Here is a 17,897-nt window from a genome sequence, read left to right on the forward strand (position 1 = left end):
TCTTCTTCTCCCCATAACGTGCATGGATGGGAAGTCACAGCAAGTAAACCAGTGTCTTTCTTCTAGGACACAGGAATTACATCTTACCCTTCCCTTTGACTCTTAGAGATTGCAATATGCTTTTACATTATGCTATACTTTAAATCAATTTTTAATGTAAAATGTGTAAGTCTGTAAACTGATCAGTAAACACTGGCTCCATCAAGCACAAGAATATGAGTCTGCCTTAACTGCCTTTGCATCTCCCCTGCAGAATCCAAATGGCGTGAGGTTGGTCTGCCTGCCTGCCTGCCTCTCACTCCAGTGTGTTCCAGCCGTGATTGTCCTGTGATGCACAGCTGTCTCTGTGCTTACACAGGTTACTGACACTTCAAACAAGGCCTTCTCTGAGTGCTCCTTCACTGGAAGTACTTTCTTAAGCCCTTTAAAGGGAGAAAAAAAATCACCCTACAGATTAGTTTTCCTAACAGTACTACCTCTGCAGAAGAAATCCAGAGAGAAAACAAATATATGAATTTGTGCATTAACAACAACAACAAAAGAGTCAGTTAATATTCTGGTACTGAAACTGCAACTACACAGACAGAAACATCTAACCATGCATAGTATCTCAATTGCCACCAGGGATTAATATTAGTGAAGAAATTCACTTGTATGGAGATTTCTATTATTATCCATGTGTTATTATGATGTAGAAAATAACGTACTTTGATGCAGTTTGCAGCCTTACTGGCTTTTAGAAAAATTATGTTTTGACTTATGGACCAAATTATGTTACAAATTAGTAACAATGTATGTGAAATGGCACAGTTTCATTTTTACAAAGACCCGCAGATGCATAACTGAACATTAATAATTTCATTTGGCATGGCCAGTATCTTTAAAATGCAAACATTGCATACAGATACAAACCAATCACTATCTGCTTTGGGCTAAGAAGGGTTGGAAAATAAACTTTACAACTATCAGCGTGAGCGTTGACAGAACAAAACGCATGATTTCAGATTGTATATGTGAATATGCATTTTCTATCCTGAGTACCACCTTTGCTTCATCTTTGACTGCGAGCTTCTGATTTCTATTAAGTATGACTACCTCCTCATCTTGTCAAGCAATTAAACTGACAAAAGTAATAGCAGATGCATCTTTCATAGTTAAAACGACAGCAAGGAGACCATAGCTTGCATTTTATTACAGTCACTCTATACAACTTAATAACTTCAAGGTAATTGAAAGGATCCTGATAATAAAACAATAGTTCACTTTTTTTCCTGACAAAATAAATATATAACCCAATGCAGGCTTCATTTTAATGACACGTTAGATGGTTTCCAACTTGTCTTGATTTTTGTTTTATTTTATGATTGTAAATAAACCCTGGAAAATTCCTTCCCCCATTTTACCACCTGAAACTGCAGCTGTTGGCTGACACTATCAAAGCCTCGCAATTCCAAACTCACGTGCAAATCTCATCAAGTGCAGACACTACTAATTGATTCCAGAAGTTTTTCTTTTGCTAAGATCAGCGGGCAGAAGAAGAATAATGAGCAGCTTTTAAGCAGAGGGGGGAGGGTGTTGAGCTCAGGGGGTGGAGATTTTAAAAGTTCCAGCTTGGCTGCTCTGCCAGAAATGCAGAGCAATTTTACGGTCAATTGGCCAGAGCATCTGGAACTATACATCATAGTCTTTAGTTGATGGTGGTGAAGCTGACTCTCAAACTGGCTCAATCTAAAATCAGTAATGACTCTGCTGTCACACCTAAGTGGAAACTAACTTAATCTACTGCTAGATTTTACTGTGACTTTTTCTAAGGGACATTATTCCCCTTAGGGCAGTTGTCAAGAATATTAAAAGTCCAGTCCCTGGGATACACTGTTTGGGATATAAAAGTTTGTACAGCAAACTTTTCTGAATGAAGCTAACAGAAAATACAGATTACAACTTGTGTTTGTTTAATTCCATGTGTGTTGAAAAGGATTTTTATCATAAGACTGTAGTTTCCTTCCATCCCCAGCTCCAATTCTAAAATACATTTCAAATATATCAGCCAAACTAGTTAGGGCACAAAGAATGCATAAATGCTGAGGTCATAAATCATAGCACAGGGCACGGAGCTTTCACCTTAATGGAAACCAAATATGAGATATGCTGCTCTTTGAAATGTGGCACAGAAGATCATAACGAGGGACCAAGGAAAAATGCTACAGAGCAGAAAACTATCACTGATGTGGAAATAAGTTCTTATGAGTAAATGTTTGTTTTAAGTCAGTACTCATAAGTCAGAATTCCAGTGCTAGTAAATTACACTAAGAAACAAGTGAGGTAACAGCAAGACTTTGTACGATGAAAGGAGAAATAAGTAGCATGGTAATATATCACATTAAGAGGGACTGCTGTGGAACACAGAATACAGTGCAAATCAGTTCTTTATTAAAGAGATATTATATATTTTATCCAGACAAATTAGCTGACAGACTTGTAAGAAACACCAGAATTACATCAAAGATCAGAGAAGCAGTTCATTTGGTACAGAATACTGTCTCCAAAAGTTTTTGGAACAGCTGCATCTACCAAGTTTAGATACTCTGGAGGAATAAATAAAAAAATTGACCACAATGAAGTTCATTTCTACCTTCACTAATTAAGGGCTGAATTACACCCTGAAGAAGATTTTATGTATCTTCCAAAGTTGTTATATGTCTAATGCACAATATGCCCACATAAAACATGTAAGAAAATACATTATTCATTTTAAATATCACACATATATATAACCTCTCTTTTTCCCAATGAAAGTTGTCCTAGAGTTTTATCCTTCCTACCTGTAAATTAATACACCTGCCTATGCTTTCATAGCCAGGCAGCCCAGGAAGTTACAGTGCAGGAGGAGTCTGGGTGAAGAGATTTACTCTGAAATACAGTGCCTTAGATGAAACAAAGGTAAAAGATAAACAAGCACATCAAGACCAGATGTCTGTACTTCCTCCTCCACCTTCCTCACTCCTGGCCCTTTAGTTTAAGAGTCTTTCTCAGTACTGTATTGCAGCCACTATGAGAGTTGGTGAAAATATTTAAGACAAGAGTTCCAACGACGTGTCAGTGGCTCTCATTTCTACTTACTCCTCATTAGTACTACTGTCAAATAACAGCCAGTCCTTGACCAAAATCAGCTCATGGAATATGCTGGCTGATGCCAAACCAGAGCAGTTGGATGGAAACACTTTGAAGAGGTGCACCATCATCACAGATTTATTTTTACATATCGTGCCTGCCGAACTGTCACATAACTGAACACACAAGCAATGTTTTCTGCTACCTCCAGGTGGTTAGGAGACTCCAGGCCCAGCCTGACAGAAAACGATTTGGCTTTAATAAGACACATGATCATCACATTACACAAGTCTGAAGTCATCAGCCTAAAGAAAACTAAGTAATATAGGATGTGGCAACACAGATCCTCAAGCAGAAACACATTAGCTCCTCAGCTTACTGTCTACAACCAGTCAAATATAATATCTCTGCCCTTATCATCAAGGTTTTCAGTGACCTCCACTCAGGAAACAATTCTCGTAAGATCTAAAAATTTCCTCAAACATCCCTTTTTTTTCCCCCCCCCTTCTAAAGAAAGCAGAGCTTACTTTTTTACCAAACTATCCATACTGAAATACATACAGCATAGCAAACAGAAAATGCATGCTTTCTTACTTCACAGCAAGTTGCATCCACTCACTTACCTGAAGAAAAATCTTTGGCTGCCTAAGACCTACAAAGTTAGATGGGCGGAGTAAAAGTCTGGAGCCAGAGAGCAGGACTGCTCCTCCTGCTGGAATTGCAAACCTTAGCTGCTTTTTTCATGCTCACCTGAGCTAATTTACTGGCAAAATGGGAAAGGCTCAGTCCTTGTTTCCTCTGCTCTTCTTTCTCACTGCTTCCCTAGTTTTCTCCATTTCTTCTGAATTTTCCTCCTACTTTTCACCAAGAAGGCCTTTCTCCCATGCAGTAGTTGCCAGACATTTTTCTGAGCCAAATGCATTATTTTGCAGTCTATAACCTATTTTTACTAGTTGGGGTACCCTGTAGATAGTACTGCAAGAACATTTACTTCTGAAATCTTATCTACTGATTCTAAAATATTAATGATAAATACATACATATGAAACATAGTCACAGAAAAAACCAACATGTATAGACAGGAATCACATACTGTTTCACTGATTATTTAACATGATGCATGGCAAAATCAGTCGCACATATCTGCTGCAATGCTGCATTAACTTAAGAATGCTGGGACAGAATTATTTGTTAAATTCTAGACACACCGAGTAGTGCCATCATGCCTCCTGCAGTTTATCTTTCTTCATCCCTAAGTAAGTGCTCTGGAAAGCTTAATTTATAAAGCCAAAAAAAAAACAAGTCAACAGAAGTTGACTACATGATCTATATGTTGCCATGCATTCGTTCCTATTGCTCATGAATACTGGATTAATAAAGAAGTGTTTATTTGGTGACATAAAATGATGAAGATGTAAGGAGTACATTATTTAAGTATAGTACAGATTATGAGTACTGAAAATATAGTATCAAAAAGATCAGATAAATCTAGATGCATATTAAAGTTGGAATATGTACGATGCAAACAGAAAGATTAAATCAATGGTTTCATTTACACCTGACAAAATCTTTAACTGTATTTGAAGGAGAAACAGTTCAGAGTAACAGAGAACTATAATAAAAAGGACAAACAAAAACATCAGACAGACAAAGGATAGGAAAGTACAGCAGGAAAGAATTAGAGATGGCAAAGAATGACCTATTTTAATGACAGATACATGTAAAGGATAGAATTAGAAGCACCTCATTTAATGTTTTTCTTCATGACCGAATAGGAAGCCATATAGTTTACTACAAACAACAGAAATCACTAATAATTTGGATAATTTTATTTCTTGCTTCTTAGTAGGAGACACTTTTACACATGCACACACACCTCTCAGCAAGGTAAGTACATGATTTTTTTTTTTTTTTACTTTAAAGTATATATTCTGACATATAATGCTCCTCAAATTCAGTTAGAATACCAAAATATCTCAAGACTGAGAGCTGTATATCAAGGGTTATAGAATTAATTTGCAAATTTTTGAATTCTTTGCTTTAAGCCTATCCATTGTAGTCGTCTACTCAGTAAATAATAAAAACATTTTCCAAATTATATTTAAGCAAGTAAAATTCTTAAAATATCTGTTGAATATCTGGCAGACTTTTATCAAATGAATTCAAGAACCGTCTGTTTTATACACCAAAGTATTGACAATATAATAATATGGGGAAAAAATCAAAACAATTCTTGATTAGTGGCATTTTTCTAGCTTTAAATATTGTCCAATAATTATTGTTTAAAGATCAAAAAGATTTACAGTAGCATAAGGTATTTTTCCATTCTTGATGTCTTGGAAAAGCAAGAGAATCAGCACCACCACAAAAACCTTGAATTAGGAAAGTTGCTATAAATTTTGCAGATGTTCCAAGTCAAAGGAACCATTTTGAACTCCACCAATAAAAGCTCTGAGTCTCGATCCCTCCTGTTTTATTTCATTTTTTCTTGTTCCTTAACAAAAGTTAACACGCGTTAACTTTCTGGTAACATTTCTACTAATTTAGCAAGCCATTCACAAGCTTGCTGACAACTGACTAGTTTAGGAGTGTTATTCAGCTCTGAATTATATTAATGATACAGTGTTATTTAACTCAGATCCTATTACAAGAGTTATTAAAAAATATCAACTGTACAAAAAAAAGAAATAGGTAGATCAAAAAGTAACAAAGAGGAGAAAAACACATAAGTATTCTTAAGTGACCATACTTAATTAGACCAAAGGCCTATGCAGTCCAGTATTTTATCTTTGTCAATGGTTAAAAGTCTATCTTTGAGGTACATTATAGGTACAGAACAAAATATCTGATATTAAAACTCTTCCAGCCTCCAAGTATTTTCAGATTTGCCCCGTGAAAGGTGAGTTAATCAATTCAAGTTAAGCAACACATTTCTGTTATTCTCTTCAAAACATATGGCCACCAATCTATTATTTTTTGCAAGAACTGGTAACTAGACACTTTCCTGACTTTCTTTCAATGTGAATTGCCATCTCGGGAAGAAATCTTAATAATTTTTTACAGGTTAATAATAAAAAGTAAGAACTAATGAGATAAGGGGGGGAAAAATCAGTATTCTACTAAAACAGTGGAATAAAAAATAAGGAAGTAAACTATAAATTTTTAGTGTTACTGTTTTTTCTAAAAAGATAAAAAATCAAGGGTTGTTACCACTGACATTTCAAAATAAATGTCTTACCTCATATGCATAGCCCAAGGAAGAAAACTGACTCCTTAAATAGCCAAGTTTGTACACACCTATGAAGACCAAGCAGCGGATGATTTCCAAAATTCCTGCTTTGGGCCTAGAAACGGGAAGCAATTTAGATTAATGTCCAATCTTTTCTTCCTTGTTAACTTCAGTGAAAAAGAGAATGTAGAAATAGTCAGTGATGTCCTGCACTTGCATCAAGTCATCTTTCTTAAACTTACTTATAGTTAAGTTTTTTATAGTATACATTTTAAATGAACTATAACACTGAATCTGCTGGTGGTGAAAATACACATACTCACAAATTGTTTGTGAACCCACCTAAATGTAGATGTATATATAGCTGTTGTCTTTTGATCTCATAAAAGACAATAGCAAAATTCTGAAACTTGTTACATAAGTAGTTCAGAATCTTCTCACTGGTCTTTTTCTGTAAATATTTACTAATGACATTATGAACTCCTTAAGTTACATACATCTCTGGCATACTGACAGTTTTTTATTTATCCTGAAATAAACTATTCAGTCCATACAGGTGAATGGTATTCCTTTCTGAAAATATTACAAAGAGCAGGTGCAAAGCAGACCTGGCACCTCCATCTCAAAATCTTCTATTCCACTTTTGTATGGGCAAGGAAAAATAATTTCTTTGTAAGAAACTGTAGCTGCAATTTATTCTTCTGTAAGCACACAGTACCTACATGGACTACTTCCTCAATATTATGTCTCACTGAGGTGGTGTATTCAAGACCCAATTTGATTTGAATACATAATGATTAAATTTATTCTTAAGTCTACACTGTCCTTCACATGATTTTGAGTCTCCTCGGAGCTACACTGTGTGCTTTTCATATGCCATCATTGCATCTGACACCTATGGCATGCTACACAGAACTGACACAATATGATTGCAGTCTGAGCTTGAACAGCCCTGGGACAGCCTGCAGATCTCATCTGCCAGTGTCCCAATACCAGAGATGTGAACCCAACAAATGCAAGCACAGAGGGTGACTTGAGTAGCCCATCCCCTGACTTTTCTGTAAGAGACAATATAGATATAGCCACTAATTGCTATGGGAACACCCTTGGGTTTAGGTACTGGCTCTTCATGTGTTATTTTCTAGTCAACAGACAGCAACATGTGTCAGAATGTATCTGTATTTCTCTATAAATATAATTTCTGACACACGAGCTTTCCATATAATGATAAATAATACATAATGAGAGAAGAAAACAATAAAAAAGCACATTTTGTTTCTTGCCTGTTCTCCATAAGTAGTCCAAAAGATGTCAGGGACAGAATGATAAAGCCAATTCTCAGGAGAATTGTTCCCTGTGATAACATCTGTTAAAAAGTAGACAAATAATAAATTTAGAGTAATTTTCTGACTAGAAATTGAGTTTTAATAGAACAGGAGCTTCAACTTCCTCACTCAGTAATATTAGTGTCTGCTTTTAAGGAAAATTGTTACTTTAAATTTTACAATAAAATTTTGTGCTCTGGATAGCACACTGCTCTGGAGTAATCACCTTTATAGTTTTTTCCTGAATGCTCTATTTCCAAAATGATGTTTAAGGTATTCCATTCTACATTGTGTGTTTTTACTGAAGTTACTTGATTTCCTTATGCCTTTGTTCCCAGAGGGAAAAAATTTATTTCCAGATAAAAATCCCAGCAGCCCTATTCTTTTCCTTCATCTTATGTTATCAGGTCTTTACCATTATCATCCATGAATCTCACTGGATACCAAAACCAATGCAATGGTGAGATTAAGAATTCACATGACTTAAAAATATAAACATATTTAAGAAGAAACAATTAATTATGTCCCTTTGTGACAACTCGACACTTGGTTCTCAATTCAGGAAAACTGTTCAACTCGTACCATTAACTTCAATCAGTTTTAAAACACTTTTAAGCATTCACATGTGTGTTAGTACTTGAATGAATAGCAGCATGAGGATTTACAACCTTAAAATTTACATCAAAATGATATGAACAAAACTCAGGAAAACAGAAATTATTTTCATTATGACGTTTGAAATTTTTCTTTTAATTTATTTAATATTTTTTGTATTCTACACAGCTGCCTTTAAAAATAAAATATTTAATCAGTTTTCTTGTTCCCTCCCTGACTTCCTTTCAAATATTAGTTTTGAAAAGCCTTTGTTTTTTCATTAAAAACCAACAAAAAACGCAAAACAAAACTAGTGGATCTTGCTGAGTTAAAGGAATCCTTTCTGGCTTCAATAGCAGTAAGGTTTATGAACAGCATCTTGGACTTCAAGACTGCAGGTACTGGAAAAATAAAAATCCATGAATGTCTGCCCTGATTTCAGTCCCACTCAGTGACATGCCCACTTTCCTTCAGTGGTGGCCCCTACCCCTCAAAGAGATCTAGGGTAAGTATCTGCAAGTGTGGGAGGCCACAGGAGGATATTCTCAAGTTTTACAGCTGTGTGAACTTACAGTGCCCATGTTTGGAAAACACATCAAACCACACACTCAGGCTGGGTAGGTTTCTGTTGTTTTACTGAAGAATCACAAGCACCTACTTAGATATCCTTAACAAACAGTTACTGAACAAAGAAAACACAATCCCAGCAATGAGTGAGCTAAACAGCAGCCTCACCACTTTACAAGCCACAAAACACTTCTCACAAATGACACCTGTCAAGCCACTCTGTTGCACAGATTTATACAAGAATAGATCAAAATCATTACTGCATTGCTACATTTCCAATCTGTTCCATTCCTCCTTATGATAAACTTACAAAACTTCAGACTGCTGAGTACCACCATCATCTATATATATATATTTACTCTTGAGAAAGGATATTCTTTACACTTTTCTTGTGCTTTCTTACACTCTTCTTAATCCTGGGGGGACTCAGTATAGGAGTTATGCGTTGAGACTCTCACTTAACTCAAGATAACAAAAAAAAAGGTCTAATGGTTTTATAATCCTTTATCAAGGTTTGTGTCTCTCAGAATACACTGGAAAATTCCAGATGCAAATTTTTGAATTTGTCAGTAAGAGATTAAACTGAAGGTGCTCCTCTTGAACACTTCAATTTCTAGAATCCAAAAATCCTACAGCTATCCTAAATTTAAAGACTTTCAATTGTTAACATAAAGAGATTTATTTTGAAGTGACAAAATTTTTGGACAGAGTTTTTCTATAAAAACAGGCACAGACTCTGCTTAAGTTTAATAAAATGACTACTTTTTGTACTGATCATCTAGTCACAATAAGTCCAACTCCCATTTCAGCTTCCTGGAGAAACTGGGTCATACAAAAATTCAAGAAGTGACCAAATAACGTTTTTGGTTCAGGTATAAGGGAACTCGCACATAAATTTCTTAGAAATGCTTTAATATGTTTTTCAGTGATTGTTACTTGTCAGATAAAGGGGATTGCCAGGGAACTTGGACTGTAATTCAAGACCTTCTTCCATAGAGAATGTCTTCACTTTAAAGTTGGAGAATTACACCTTTTTTTAAGTCTAGACCTTCTGGTCAGGTAGGTTTGATTTTGATTTTTGTTTCCAGTGAAATGCACTAGCTTCTACAGACTGCCTTAAAAATGTTCCCACAGTGGTACGACACTATTCTGAGAAAAAGAACATAAGGTTTCGTATCCCACTTAGGCAGGAAAGAGAATCAATCAGCAAATCCAAATTTAAGCAAGTCATGTAATTGCTACATTACAGTATATGTCTAAATCACACTTTATGGATAATGAATGAACCTGCAATGGTTTTGAGAGAACAAATGTTACTATTTTTCTACAGGAATGATCCAGCAGTACCTGCTATGAATAAATAATGGTGCTTTCAATATTCAGTTTAAAAGATCTGCATGGTTTCATCCTTTTCTGTCTTCCCAGTGTTTCTGAGCTGCCTAGCATTAGAGAACCTAGGCAACGTGGTTTCTTTTTTATTCCAGTTTCAGAAAACTGAGGTACTGATTCATTTTACCTTCCTCTAAGCACCTTTACTGAAGTGCCTAAAAACCTGTTATTAACCTAAGCTTTCTCTGTAATCAGTGGAGACACAGTACTTTCTGAGTGATTCTATTTCTTGCCTTTAGCTAGAGAGCAGGTCTGGAGGCTGAATTTGGTCCTTAAACTAAGAGTTAGATTTGAGTGGTTGATGGAAACACTTCTCGAAAACAAACATTTTTAGGTCATATTTTTAGTGGTGTTTTCTCTCGTAATTTCTATTAATATTTTTCTTTGTTTAAAGATATATTTTATTTGCCATTTCTAGACGAGTAGGAAAATATCTAAAATTACTCTCTTGAAGTTAACGTATTTTCAGGAAAAAATTTTATTGTCCTTTTATATTGTTGTTGATGGACCTTGAAATAATGGTAAGCTTGATATTAGAGACACTGTAATATTGTAATTCAGACTGCAGCTTTCTCTACACAAAAAAAAGAAAGGATGGAATAGAAGGATTTGGAGTGTGACCCTGCAAACTTCTGTTGAACATTTTTTCTAAAATGTGCAAAATTGGAGCTGGAGTTACCATTTTACCTATTTATCTAATCACAGAAGAAAAGAGCACAACTGAAGAACTTGAAAGAAAATTAATAAATTGCAGTTCAATTTTAACATGATTTAAAAAAAAAATAAAACCACATTTTAATTTATGTTAGTAAATCAGAAGAAAGAATTGAAGCAACCTTATAATTTAAGGAAAATAAACCCAAATATAAACAAGCCCTTAAGCTTTAAATGTTTAAAATGCTAAATGCAGTTCTTCCTGTACTGACTACCTGAGCTAGGTATGATCACATTTCACAGATTCTGTTTTTCAGGCCAATTTCCATTTCTTTCCAGACACTCCTACATGAACCATAACATCCTGAACACTAGTTGTTTGTAAAACTTCTTATGGTCCAACATCATCTGTGGCCCAGAATGTACGGATCTCTTTACCCGGGCATACTCTTCGCTGGGTAAAAAACTCTCTGGACGGCTGTCCCAAAGAGCTGTAGTGAATGCAATTAAATCTAGGTGGTGGCCAGTCACAAATGGTGTTCCCCAGGGCTCAGTACTAGGGGCATTTCTGTTTAATATCTTTATAAACAATGGGGATAAGGAGATCAAGTGCACCCTCAATAAATCTGCAGATGACATCAAGTTAGGTGGAAATGTTGATCTCACTGAGGGTAGGAAGGCTCTTCAGAGGGATCTGGACAGCCTGGACCAATAGGCCAAGGCTAAACATATGAGGATCAATAAGGTCAAGAGCTGAGTCCTGCACTTGGGACACATCAACCCTTTGCAACACTGCAGGTTTGGGGACAAGTAGCTGCAAAGCTTCCTGGCAGAAAAGGACCTGGGGTTTTGGTCAACAGCTGGCTGAGTAAGAGTCAGCAGTGTGCCCAGGTGGCCAGGAAGGCCAATGACATCTTGGTCTGCATCAGGAACAGTGTGGCCAGCAGAACTAGGGAAGTGATTGTACCCCTGTACTTGGCACTGGTGAGGCCACACCTCGGATACCATGTTCATTTTGAGCCCCTCGCTACAAGAAAGACACTGATGTGCTGGAGAGTCTCCAGAGGAGGGCAACAGAGCTGGGGAAGGGCCTGAAGCACAAGTCCTGTGAGAAGCAGCTGAGGGAGCTGGAGTTGTTTGGCCTGGAGAGGAGGGTGGTCACAGACACCTCGTCGCTCACTTCAACAACCTGAAAGGAGGTTGCAGAGAGGTGGTTGTTAGTCTCTTCTCCCAAATGACAAGTGATAAGACAAAAGAAAATGGCCTCTAGTTGTGCCAGGCAAGTTTTAGATTGGATATTAGAAAAACATTCATCACCAAAAGGGTTATCAGGCATTGGAACAGGCTGCCTGGGCAAGTGGTTGGGTCACCATCCCTGGAGGCATTTAAGAGACATGTGGACAAGGTGCCTGAGGACATGGTTTAGGGTGGTATTGGCATTGTTGGGTTAACAGTTGGACTTGATCTTGAAGGTCTTTTCCAACCTAAAAGATTCTATGATCTCAGCTATTTGCAAACTGGCACTATCATAGACCTAGATAAATGCACAGTAATGTCTGAGGACAGTGTTGAAGCCTTCCACTTCCCAAGTCCTGAGCTTTCCAGAGTGATGAATGGTGAGGCATAAAGCCTTACTGGGACCCATGAAGGTAGAAGGTGCAAGTTAGCCTTCTCTGTAGATACATGCACCACATTCACATACAGGAAAAAAAGTTTTCCCTCATTTGTGCTGCTAGTCAAGGACTACCAAGAAATTTGGAGTGAAATACACCCCAATGACATATGGGAATAACAGCTTTTAGAAAACCAGACATGCAACATAAATTTTTGCATTTTTAGTTTGCTTCCATAACTACTTCTTTACAGCTTCCAAGGTATAGTTACATGCTGCCTTGACTCTTTTATTTACCTTCAAACATGTATCACTCTGTGAAGTGGATGCTGGCAGCTGAGGCATCCATTTTCTAGGCATTTCTCTACCAAAATCAACAGAATAGTCAGTGGTTTATATCATTAAGCTAAACATCATCTATTAAGTCTACACACTGCAAGTTGCAGTGTGAAAAAAATGTGCCTTTTACACCTTCATTAGTGCTAGCATCCTTGTTCCACTTCAGCATAATATGCATGGATGTACATATAAAATAAATCAGTATGTATATACTGAAGTATTTGTATAAACAGAGAAGCCTGTGAGACCACAGCAGGTTCCCCAATTACAAGTCAGCTGCAATTTGCAATGTGGTTATTGGCTGCAATCAAACAGAAAAAAAATATTTCTTTTGGATTTTTATTTTTAAAAATATCTTGGAGCCTTAAAAAAAAGGCAGGTTTTAGAATGTTGTGAAGATGTTTATATGGCTTTGTAATCAACAGATTGACAGAGCATTATTTTATATTTTGTCAGTAATGAAAAAATAATCATTTAAACAAAGGAAGTATGCCATTCCAAATGTGTATTTAGAAGAAAATTGAAAGATTTCTAATTGACTTTTATATTTCAAAGAACTCAGATTGTTTTATTCCTTTTGCAGAATAACATGGACTCATTTCCTCATCCTGGTGTATTCAGCGTTTCTCAGAACAGCTAGGAACAATGTCACCACATTTCATAATTTAACAGATGCCCTGCTGTCATATACCAGACACTTGCAACATTCAAATGAAGAATGCTACTACAATGCTATGAAATCTGTATTGTTAGGTGTCTTTGTCAGTATAAATATATTTTAACTTAAAATTCCTAAAAAAAGTGTCAATTCTTAACAATATTCCATATACAGAACTTGGTTATGTCCTACTGAATGGATGTATTAATTGTGTTCTCAGCTTTCAAGAGATCTATCTTATGTCTTAATACTTTTCATCTAACTGAAGCTGCTCGCATATTCATAGCATTATAAGCACAGTAAATGTTACAGCATCTATCAACAATAAAAAAGACACTGCAAAACGAGTTTAAGGTACACTTCACTTTGATTTATGTGATCCATGCAGTGCTGGAGCTATGAGACTTTTGCTTTCAGTGTACTGCTGCTTTACACTCCTAGCACTCTCTCTGGGACTGATCCAAATCCCATTTCTTCAATGAGGTTTGGATCAGATCTAGATGTGCAGAGCTCAAAAGTCATTTTTATTCTCTGGATGTAGTGCAGATTGCCATATAGAAAATAAACACTGTATAGTCTCTCCTCTGGAAAATATGTATTTGTTCTTTCTTTTTTTACTCTTCTCACATGTTAAATGTAGGTCATTCAGACTGAAGGTATATGATTGCTCTTTACGTATAGAGAAATTTAACACTTCTGCAGGGTGTGAGACCAAACACTAAGCAACTGTAATCACTTGAGAAATGCAATAGCTGTGTGCTGTGTCTTATGGCTATTATGAAATGGAACTTATACCTAAAAATGAGGAAAACAGTTAGCTTTCTCCATTTATGGAGCTATGCCACAATTATGACATAATTCATAGCCAGACAGAAAGTTCCAGTTGTATCCATAGACATTTCATAACTCAGTATAGTGGAAAACTGATATTGAAGGAAGATGTTTGCCAAGTAAAGTTATTCATACAGAGTCTTCCTTCTCATGACAGCTTCCCCACTGTACTGCAGAGCAATGCTGGAACTCTGCCTTGAGACCAGCACTTTCCACACCCACGCTGAAGGTTTATGTCCTGAGATTAAGTACTTCTAGTCCCCCATGCTCTCCTTATCCTTACTACCTAATTACCCTACAGTTTTCTGCAGAGAATTTTCTAGTTGTTTTTCTTAAAAAAAAAAAAACAAAAAAAAAACACACACACAAAACAAAAAAAAATCCAGATCCTGGATCTTCAGAATGTTTCCTCCACAACTGCAAGAATTTAACAATCATCTGGGGCTAGGGTGCATTTTTTAACTTCCTTTAATACTTATTCTGTAACAGCTGCAATTATCAGCAGAGAAAATAATTTGGACCATCCATTTTTCCTTCCAGGACCAGGAAAAGGCAAAAAGAGAAAAGAATAAAATAGGAAAAAAAATCATGAGCAGGCCTCTTACTTCTTGCTGCTAACATCAACAGCAACACAGTGAAAGATAAAAACTCCAACCAAATAAAAAACCCCACAGTTTGATCCCTATATAAATACGACTTGCTGCTGGTATGTAGGAATATAGAATCATATCCAGAAAGTTTTGCAGAGGCTTTTCACAATATAAGAACACTGGCAATCCTGTATACTGTATATCTTGTATACATTGGATGTATTTATCCTTACCTTTGACTTAATTTCCTCTCCTCAGAAATTTCTTAGGATAGACTAAAGCCTCAGATGGCTTAGTAATCTGAATTCCCTGCAGTTGCAATGTGACCCTTTACAGAGGTGAGCACAATGTGTACAATAACTTAATACTAATGAGAAGACTATGCCTCAGGTAGCTTCTATATTATATTGGGAATACTGCACAAAATACTTAATGTTTAATTTTTTTCAAAAATTGCATTGTTCTTCTTGTCTGATGTGCTACTCAGAACACATCTAACCAAAAACTGAAAAAAAGAGCTGTAGCAGCTCATACATGCAGAGCTGCCAGAGTTCCTACAAGCCTGCTGCCGCATATGCCAAGAAACTATCAAAGTTTCTCTCCTGCCCTTCTTGCTCTGGGATGCAAGAGGAATATCTTAGTTGGAAGATCAAAATGTCAATGTTTGAACAAGATTTGTGACAGCTTGAAATGGCTTTGCAATGCTCTGGAATCTGGAAATGGATGACCACAGTCAGATATGCAAGAGGCTTATTTCTAGAAATCTGTTTCTTTCCTGGATTCAGACATGGGCAAAAGTATGAGGGCACAGCGAGAGGGGCTGGTCCCCGGAGAAGGTGGGGTTGGGTCAGTGGCAGGTGAAGGGGTAGGTACATGGCCTGTGTGGGAAGACTGCTCTCTCACAGCACACACTGAGGTGGACAGGGGACAGTAACCACTACCAAACAAGGGCTGGTGATTGCTGGACAAGTGTGCCAGGACAAGGCAGGTCCACAGTCCTCCATTAACTAGAAGATTTTACCTTTAGTAAAGCAGAAGGAGCCCTCAAGAAGGAAAGAATGAAAAGGAGGTTGGAAGTTATGCAGGATGTGAAACCATGGAAGCAGTTTATGTCTCACTTCTTGCAAGCAGAGATGGCCTCATAGTTCACCTTCAGAGAACCACCAGGTATCCATGGAGGAATGACATCATGCTACCAGAGCGATCCTGTCGTCCCAAACTCGAGGTGGTAAATATACGACTTTCCTTGCTGTGTTTCTGTCAATGCTGTTGTATGTTCAGCACTGGAAGAAGAATTTGCCCTGAGCCAGTGCTCTTCTAACTCTGCTCTCATTCTGACACCAAGCTTCCCAGCTGCAAGCACTGCAAGATTTTTGCAAAAGACTTCCTTCTAAATCTTGAGCATCTGACAATATGACCAACCTTGACATGTTAAAACCTACATACTTTCAAGTCTGAGATACATTTTTGCTTTCATGAGGTCCTAAAAACTGAAGCAGACACATACATCTTCAATGGAACATTTGTTATTTATAATTGCTTAACTTAATCAATATGGTTATTAAATATTAATAAACAATGGCAAACATGTATTTTATATAATTATATACTTAGCCATTTATTTTGATTATTTTTACAGAATCTAGTTATTATTATACTACCTTAAGTTAGATATGAGTCAGTCTGTAGAGCCACTATTCAGTGCTTTATTGTTTAAATATGCTGTGTGTCATATTACTGATAGCATAAGATGTTATTTCATAAAAACAGGAATTACTTACAGTCACAGTACCAAGAAGTTCAGTATACAAGTCCATTATTACAGCAAAATGTACAACCACATAGCAATTAAGATGAGCTGGTACACTAGGATTGAAGGGAACTTCTTTTCCAGTGATCTGTATGAAGCAAAACAGATAACAGCCTTCAACAGTGACCTGCTCCAGCCTGTTATGCCTTGGTATTCTTTATATTTACGAACACAAAAACGATTAAGGGACATAGATAATTGCACTATCAAACTTATGTAATACCTAGTGTGAGATAGAGTTTACCTCTGTGTGTGTGTGCACATGCACTCAGCTAAAAGAAAAAGATAAATTACTATACTCTATAGAACAATTTTGAAAATCTCTTTAGGAAATGAATAATGAAAAGATAAATATTTTTTTCCTTTCAAATCAAAAGAATAAACACAGCTAAATCATTCATTTCCTTCAGTTTCTGTACCCATTTCATCTTCCTCAATGCTTTATGACTGCTAATTTGCTAATTTAAAATAGCATGTGTAGAGTTTTTAACATTGATCCTGTAGCATTAAGAGGTCCAAGTAAATTACACAAAACTGAAAGCCTGTGCATGTTCTATTTACCACTGGGATTTCCTCAGGAAGGCCAAGTCTAGGTTTGCCTGGTCCCCAGCCTGGCCCTTTGAATATGACAGAAAGCTTGTTGCAGAATCCAGGTGTGGCCCAAAATGTGTTCCAAATATGAGCCAAGGGACGTAACTGAAAAAAGAGCATGTAATTTTTCATTGCTAGTAATATAAAATTTAATAAAACACATTTTATTCATTTTTAGCTTTTAAGTAAATTATTTTTCAAAGTCTAAAGAGAATAAATTAGGAATAGATGAAGACAGTCAGAAGTTCAGAAAACCTGACTGAAACAGGCAGGAGCCATATCAAGCCTTTGGTTTACAGTGAGAATTACAATGACTTCTGCACAGAGGAAAATCTGTCCTTCCTGTAATCAATCGAGTATTTAACAGTATATTGTATAGCTGTATTTATGGTAATTTTAAATTATAATTGGTTACTGGGACTTTGACATGACACACTCTCAATAACTACATTACTTAGTTTCTGACTGGAATGGATAAAATTGTACAGGCTGCGGCCATCCTTCCGGCTTACAGCCCAGATAGCCCTGCAGGTAAAATTTCTTACACTTTGAGATGCCTCCTTGGGTGAACAGTCGTGAAAAGCAAATGAGTACTTC

The 17,897-nt window shown here is 36.5% G+C and overlaps 1 protein-coding gene across 1 annotated transcript in view; it reads right to left on the reverse strand.

Annotated features, from left to right (window-relative positions):
- Window positions 1-6,349: 6,349 nt before the first annotated feature.
- AGMO (alkylglycerol monooxygenase) overlaps window positions 6,350-17,897 on the reverse strand; it is a gene marked incomplete at its 3' end in the record, with an annotated part of 33,971 nt that continues 22,423 nt past the window's right edge. Inside the window, exons 6-9 of the mRNA XM_010152155.1 lie at window positions 17,271-17,405; window positions 16,681-16,797; window positions 7,624-7,706; window positions 6,350-6,455 (exon numbers count right to left, since the gene is read on the reverse strand). Coding sequence (XP_010150457.1) covers window positions 6,350-6,455; window positions 7,624-7,706; window positions 16,681-16,797; window positions 17,271-17,405 — 441 coding nt within the window. The remainder of the gene's footprint in view (window positions 6,456-7,623; window positions 7,707-16,680; window positions 16,798-17,270; window positions 17,406-17,897) is intronic.

Source organism: Eurypyga helias, unplaced genomic scaffold (genome assembly GCF_000690775.1).
Source record: "Eurypyga helias isolate BGI_N326 unplaced genomic scaffold, ASM69077v1 scaffold3715, whole genome shotgun sequence".
Lineage (NCBI taxonomy): Eukaryota > Metazoa > Chordata > Aves > Eurypygiformes > Eurypygidae > Eurypyga > Eurypyga helias.